Source organism: Bombyx mandarina, chromosome 09 (genome assembly GCF_030267445.1).
Source record: "Bombyx mandarina strain Sakado chromosome 09, ASM3026744v2".
Lineage (NCBI taxonomy): Eukaryota > Metazoa > Arthropoda > Insecta > Lepidoptera > Bombycidae > Bombyx > Bombyx mandarina.
The window spans coordinates 6,899,156-6,906,903 of record NC_143216.1 but is presented as its reverse complement, the minus strand read 5'-3'; the positions used below and the strand labels follow the sequence as shown (position 1 = coordinate 6,906,903).

The following is a 7,748-nucleotide window of genomic DNA, read 5'->3' as shown; positions in this document are numbered from 1 at the left end:
TCAGTTATACGAGTAATATAGAATGAAAAGGGATCATTCTCGAAGCCAACCAAATAGGTAATAAGATTCGCTAAAGTTAACAATAAACATTATTCGATTAATAATTAAGGAAACTGGTCAGCGCAGGGCCATTATACAAAAGATTTCAATCATATGTCCTGAGGATTGGTGGAATTCACGTTGTCATTCCTCTGGTGACCACTTTGTAGAGAGTGGTCCGAAAAATGGCCCCCTCTTAAAAAAAACATTATTTCTAATTTTACTTATTCATTAATTTATTAGGTAATTCATTAATTATTACTAATGAAGTCTTTCTTATTAACAGTTTTTAACATTATTAAACTTGGAACTGATCAATATCTCGATCGTAATAGAACTCTAAGAATTCTTGGTCCATTACAGCAGCATCGCAGAACTTCAATTTTTCAACAAAATTATTCGTAATGTATTCCTCGTCTTTCGTTATCATTTCTTTGAAAGCTGTGTTACTAATCATATTTCCAAAAAACTTGCGGTTGCTTGTAAATCTTGGCGCGAACCCAACCGTGGTTTTGGATGGAAAGTTGATGAAACTTTGTAAATCAGTTTGAAATCTTAAAAATAAAACAATGATTATTTATCAACACAACATATTAGCCATTTCTAATCCATTTCTCTTTATGGACAATCATGATTTCCTAATTTGGTTCACATATCTGAATTTAGACACAAACTTAGTACGTCTTTATTATTATTGTATAGATGAAAATAACAATATGATGTGAAGTCATAAATGTAAAACGCTACTTGTAAAAGCTTAACCCGACTCGTAAACAGGACATAAAGTTCAAAATAAACAAACAAAAGGCTGAGTTACTCTTAAAATTAAATTCTGAATTACAAATACGTGTTCCGAGACGTGGTGCTTCACAAAAGAACTTTTTAGGAAGCTGAGTGGCGCGCAGCGGCTTATTTTGCTTGATATTTACGAGACCGAATCACAAATGAGATCCGTAGAAGAACCAAAGTTGCTGCAATAGTTCGTAGGATTAGCAAGCTGTAGTGGCAGTGGGTAGGCCAAAAAGCGTGAAGACCAGATGGCCGATGGGGCAGAAAGATCCTTGAATGGAGACTATGTACTGGTTCAGCAGTGGACAGTGGACAGGATGATGAGATCAATAAATAAATCGTGTTTCTAATAGTAAAAGTAATTAATCCGAATGAACAACCCTTCTTGGACCATCCTTTAGAAATCAATATCAAATATGAGCAGGGTTGCCATCTGCATACTTAAACTTTGCCTATATACCTCATTCTACACATAATTTATTGAAATCTTTACTTCCTTTGGTTTTCCTGGATCCTCATTCATATCAAATACGAGAAAAAAATATTTTACATTTTATTTCTCTTATATTTTTGACTCTCACGTGGATGAGTTTACGGAGAACCCATAGACATCAAAACTTGACTTTAATGTTATAAAGTCTCAGTTATATTTCATTTGACCACACTACCCTTCAAACGCATGACTTCTTCACGGTAGAAATATGCATTATGGTGGTATGTATGTCGCAGAAAGAGTGGTTAGTTTTAAATTTTTTTACAATGATACTTAAAGACTTCCTTTTGTTACAATCTATTTATGCTTATCATGCTTTCATCTTAGTCTTTGCAATTCTCTTAAATGCATCAGCAGTCTTTTGAATGGGTTATAATTAATAAATAATAAAATAGTTAAAACTGAGGCAGTCGCCAAATTTTAATTAATGTTATATCGTACAAATTCCGCAAACTATGAACGTCTAAAACTTACCGTTTGTTGTTCGGCATAGGAAATTGAACACATGTCCGAAACATTTCAAAAAAGTTCGAAGCAACGTTTTTGGCTATATCAATGCCGTATGCATACCTGAAAATATATTTTGGAAATCACTCACTACGACATCTTGAATGAAATCAATAAAGATAAAAAACGAAAACAGTACTTTTTACGTGAAATGTCAACGTTACATCCAGCAAATGCTGTCATTATAAAAATAATATGAAATCTGAACAATATTGGACACATAACTAAACATAACTTTTAACAAAAAAAAAACTTTATGTCCACGAACTACATTTATTCAATTACTGGAGTATAAAACCTTGAAAACATTTCAATTTATGACTGTAATGAAATTGAATTTTTTATACCAAATAAAATAGTTTTCAGCGTAAACAGCAATTTATTTAGTATTCACTAAAGAGATGTCCAGTAAAGTTCGTTTTAATGTGTGTACAGAACCTACACGCTTTTTGTTACCTTCCAAACACCTCTTTCTAGCTGGAGATGATATAAAGTTAAATGTCGTATTAACAGGTGAAAGGGAGAGGAGGGTACGATCAGGAAATTATCATTTTTCTCGGAGCTCGAATGCGGTGTGGGAGGTTTGCATTTTGAAATGACATTTGAAATAAATTTCCGCAAGCGACTACATTCCCGCCGGAGGCGTTCTATTGGAATATTGGCCCGATAATAATTAATTCCTTCAAACCGCATCCCGTTTTAGGGTTTGTTTCTCCATTTTCGTACTTTTAACTTGTAATATTAGGTAAATGACACGTTTACAAACTTTTTTTTTACACAAAAATTTAAAAACGCTACGATGCGTTTTTAAATTTTTGTGATACTGTTATTAATTAATTAATTAATATAAATATTTTTGTATAATCAACATTTTGGAGTCATTTCCTAACATAGTCGTTAATATTATTAGGTAATCTGAAGAGTTTGTTTGGTCGAACGAGTTCGAATTGAAAAATATATACTATTATTGGGTGCGTTGCGTAAACGATTAAAGTTAGCCCACTGAGTTTCTCGCCGGATCTTCTCAGTGGGTCGCGATTACGGTCCTGTGATAGATTAAGCGAAGTACTTGCTTCTATACTAGGGAATCTTTCAGGCTGAGCCCGTGAGCTCACCTATCGGAATAGCCCCTTATGCTACCAAAAATTAGGTAGGAAATAAAAGTTAAAGTTAAACGCAACCATCATGTATGACAGAATAAGCGATAGTATATTTCTATTTTTCAGGTTTACTCACTTTAGCCTTTTTAATGGAAATCAAATTTAGAATAATGCATGCGTTACGAAAGGGTTTTATTAACAAGTTATAAATCTATTTAAACTAATATTAAATTCTGAACAAAGTTGGTCCATCCATCAATTTATATCAATGATTTTTTTTACGAGATATAGCTGTTTTATAATATCTTTTCAACAAATAAATGATTAAGCATCACGCGCAACGTTTTATTATACAGAATTATGTGCGCAGGCTGTGGGCGGTCATTTTACGGGCGGGATGAGAGTGCGGTAGTGAGGTCGGCCGCTAGGCTCGCATCCCAATGATTTGCCTTTTAATTTCAGACGAAGATAATTTCCTATTAAGGTATCGTTTGCCGTAACAATCAATAAATCTCAGGAACATTTAAGTACGTAGGAACCGATTTACATACGTCAAGACTGCTTTTTCACACGAAGAGTTATATGTTTCGTTATCAAGATTAGGTTTCGGAAACTATTATTAAAACTAAAATAAAACTAAAACTATATTTATCTATAACTATAAAACTATAAATTAAAACTATTATACACACTATGTATTTCTTTTTTTTTCCTACCTAAGTTGGTAGTCTTGAGAGGCTATGCCAGCGTAACCTAGCGAGTAAGTGAGCTCACGGGGCTCAAACCTAATGAACTTTGCTAACACTAACCCTAGCAAGAGCAAGCGCCTACGCCCCACTCTTTCTAACCCTGTTTCTCTCGTAAATGAGTGACGCAGATGAAGTTTTACGATTTAAATAAAAGTATTAAAACAATACAATTTTAATAAAATACTAGAATCTGTATTTAATAGTGTTGTTGCTGTAAATTGGCAGAATAAATAGCTCACTGTCTATCTAGGGTTCCCAAGTGGGTACTGAAGCGCCTGAATAAAGGAGCTCCTGATGGAAGCCTCTACGGTGGCGGCGTGGGCGCCCATGCGTACACACCCAGTCGAGGTCGAGGGCGAGGCAGGGTGGTTCCGGAACACGATGCGTCGCATCTGTGATGTGTCGATGCCCCGGATCGGCCCTCGACTTCCTAATCGCCAGGCGTACTGGTGGTCGCACGAAATTGCGCAAAATTGCGAAAGGCGCGAGTGCGCCAGGCATCGCCGCCGCCGCCTGCTGCGGTGCAACGATCCGGCTGCGTTCGCGGCGGCAGAGGCCCGGCTGCACGGCGCATTTTGCGTCGCGCAGAGGGCATTGCAGCTGGCCATCAGCAGAGCCAAGAACCAACACATGGAGGGTCTCTCGGAGACGCCGGATGAGGATCCGTGGAGGCGGCCCTATCATAAGGTGTGCAATAAAATGCGCCCATGGGCCCCCCCGATCACGGAGCGTCTCCAGCCTCAGCAGTTGCGGGACGTCGTCTCGGCGCTGTTCCCGCAGGAGCGGGAGGGATTTGTAGCTCCCGCTATGGACGCGCCGCCGGAATACGACGGCGAAGCTCCTGCTGAGGTGTCCCATATAACGGGGGCGGAGCTCCGTGTGGCCGTGCGCAAAATGTGCGCGAAGAACACTGCACCCGGCCCGGACGGCGTCCATGGCCAGGTTTGGGCCTTGGCTCTTGGTGCCCTGGGGGACCGACTCTTGAGGCTTTACAACTCCTGCCTCGCGTCGGGACGGTTTCTTTCATCGTGGAGGACGGGCAGACTCGTGCTGTTGAAAAAGGAGGGGCGCCCGGCGGATACTGCCGCCCGTCCCATCGTGTTGCTGGATAAAGATCAGTCACGTATACCGTGGGTGGGGGGGGGGGGGGGGGGGAGTTTTGCTGAGTATGTCCGTCTTGCTACCGCTGGGGTGGCGCATGTCGTCGGCAAAATCAGGAGATTGGGCCTCGACGTGGCACTCAGTAAATCCGAGGCTATGTGGTTCCACAGGGCCCGGAGAGTGCCACCTGTCGATGTCCATATCGTGGTTGGAGGCGTCCGTATCGGGGTCGGGGTGCAGTTGAAGTACCTCGGCCACATTCTGGACAGTCGTGCTCACTTTTAGAAACTGGTCCCTCGTTTGTTGGGGGTGGCCGGCGCGTTAAGCCCGCTTCTGCCCAACGTCGGGGGCCTGACCAGGTGACGCGCCGTCATTATACGGGGGTGGTGCAATCAATGGCCCTATACGGGGTGCCCGTGTGGGGCCAATCCCTGGCCGCGGGGGTGGCGAAGCTGCTGCAGCGGCCGCAACGCACCATCGCGGTCAGGGTCATCCGTGGTTATCACACCATATCCTTTGAGGCGGCGTGTGTACTGGGATGCCGCCTCGGGTCCTGGAAGCGGAGGCGTTCGCCGCTGACTATCAGTGGCGGGCTGACCTTCGTGCCCGGGGCGTGGCGCGTCCCAGCCCCAGTGTAGTCAGAGCGCGGTCCTTCGCTGGTCGTAGGACCGTCGAGGCGATTCGTCCAAGCCTTGTGAATTGGGTGAATTGTGACAGAGGACGCCTCACTTTCCGGCTCACGCAGGTGCTCACTGGGCATGGTTGTTTCGGTGAGTTCTTGCACCGGATCACAGCCGAGCTGACGGCAGAGTGCCACCATTGTGGTTGCGACTTGAACACGGCAGAGCATACGTTCGTCGCCTGCCCGGCATGGGAGGGGTGGCGCCCTGTCCTCGTCGCAAAAATAGGAAACGACTTGTCGTTGCCGAGTGTTGTGGCATCGATGCTCGGCGACAATGAGTCGTGGAAGGCGAAGCTCGACTTCTGCGAGTGCACCATCTCGCAGAAAGAGGCGGCGGGGCGCGTGAGAGACGCACAATCCCGCCGCCGTCGAGCGGGGGCCAGGGAGGCGGATCTCGCCCAAGCCCTGCCCCTCTAAGCGTTTCGGGTCTCCCTGACATGTCGTTCTGGGGACTGGCGAGGGGGGCCTAAGAAGACGACGTGCAAGCTGCTCTGCACGCGTTTTACGCAAGAGCATCCGGATGATGGAAGGCCGTCTATCCTCGTCCCACGCTGGTTCTGGTCTAGCGGGGTATTCCGTAGGATAGCTCACTCTAACCGGCGCCATCTAGGCGGGCTTCGAATAGCCTGCCGACCGAGAGGGCTGGTGGTCGTAGCGCCGACGACCGCTGGTCCGGCGTCCCGAGTGGGAGGGTGATGGGAGAGATGTGCTCCGCACTAAACGCTTCACTTTCCCCCCTTTGTCTTTTCATGAGTTCTGTCTCATGCGAGGTTTGGACGTTGGTTGTTGAGCGACAGGAGGTTTTAGTCAGTTCGACTCTGATATGCCCCGTCCTCCATCCCCAGTGGAGGGCGGAAGTCCGGCGATTTCTTCCTAACCAAAAAAAAAAGGTTGAATGCGTTTCGCTATTACAACGCGATTGCCAGTAAGAATCAAGATGATTACCGTCATGTGGCTTTGGTTCATGGTCTCATGGGATGTCTCAATTCTATTTTCAAAAACCGTTTAATCCCAGAACATGTGGCTGTTTAGTGAGATAATTAAGCAAAGTGGTGCGTATAGTAGGAAAACTCTTCTTACATCTTTTATCCGTTATATTTAGAACTGAGCACTACGACATATCCCTCTTTACGCAAGGCCTGAAACGAAACCTCAGCATTAGGTGACAACTTGACTGTGTTCTTGACATTGTTCATATTCATGACCGTAGTCGATATTAACCATCAGGCATGCCGCAAGCAAGTTCGTCTGCCTTTCGAAGTAAAAAAAATATTGAAAATCGGGAGTTGGTGAAGGGCGGTTTCTGCCGCTATGCTATCTTGAAATAAACAGATGCCATTTAAGATATTGTTATTGAGTTACTAGAAAAAAAAAAAACATTATTCATCACAAAAAATATAGTATTTTTTCATAAATCCCTTTATTGCTGAATTGCAGTTACAATCTTTTACAGTACTAAATTGTTATACAATATAATATATGTATACATACTTCCAATACAATATCTACGTGGATATTAATTAGTAAAATTGTGAGCTGTCACAGATGAATGTTCGTCGGCTGCCAATCCCACCCGGTCCTGCCTGCCAGTCAGTATAATTAACTAGATATATCGTGTTTACTGTATTTACCACCGTTTAATTTGATTCGTAGTAGCTAAACAATGTCCGATTATTTTCTCAGTAAAATAAATATTTCTGAATTACAAGCTGCATTGTTAAACGATGTGTACTCGTATATGACATAAGTACGTATATGAATCGTGTCACGCTTCGCTGTGAGTATTGCTAATTGCACTGAAATCATTGATTTATGAAAACTATTCACGTGCCACCTATCATAATATGTTGACTATAAAAAATTGTGACTATAAAATGAAATCTTTCACAGAGCCTAAACTATAATTGCAGTGCTAATCAGTAGGGTATTCATTGCCGGTCAATCACTACGGGTGTCATACTAATAGTAAATTATTAGCGGTACGCGATTTTATTTTAGGTTTCATTGTTCTAGACGAGCACATGAGTTCAGTAGTTACCTGGGATTTAATAGCCATTGGAATCAATAAACGCCACGATGTGATTGTCACTTTGAGACACGAGGTTTTGTGCTTTCGGTTTTGTTTGATTTTTATTACACCATAATATATATATTTATATATTTTTATTTTTTATTGGTAGTTTGAATTTAATAGCTAAATTCAACTTGAATAATGACTATTCTTTTATACCAATCCTTTATTGTGGTACTTTTTGAAACAATTTTTAGGTAACAGTAGAGGTTAGATG

General features: G+C 42.5%; 1 protein-coding gene across 1 annotated transcript; it reads right to left on the bottom strand.

Moving 5' to 3' along the window:
- Positions 1-258: 258 nt before the first annotated feature.
- Positions 259-2,582, bottom strand: LOC149502318 (uncharacterized). Its single transcript, XM_089729605.1, has 2 exons — positions 1,796-2,582; positions 259-593 (listed from the first exon to the last, which is right to left on the bottom strand). The coding sequence occupies exons 1-2, from the start codon at positions 1,837-1,839 to the stop codon at positions 338-340; spliced, it is 300 nt and encodes a 99-aa protein (XP_089585731.1). The 5' UTR covers positions 1,840-2,582; the 3' UTR covers positions 259-337.
- Between the last annotated feature and the right edge of the window lie 5,166 nt (positions 2,583-7,748).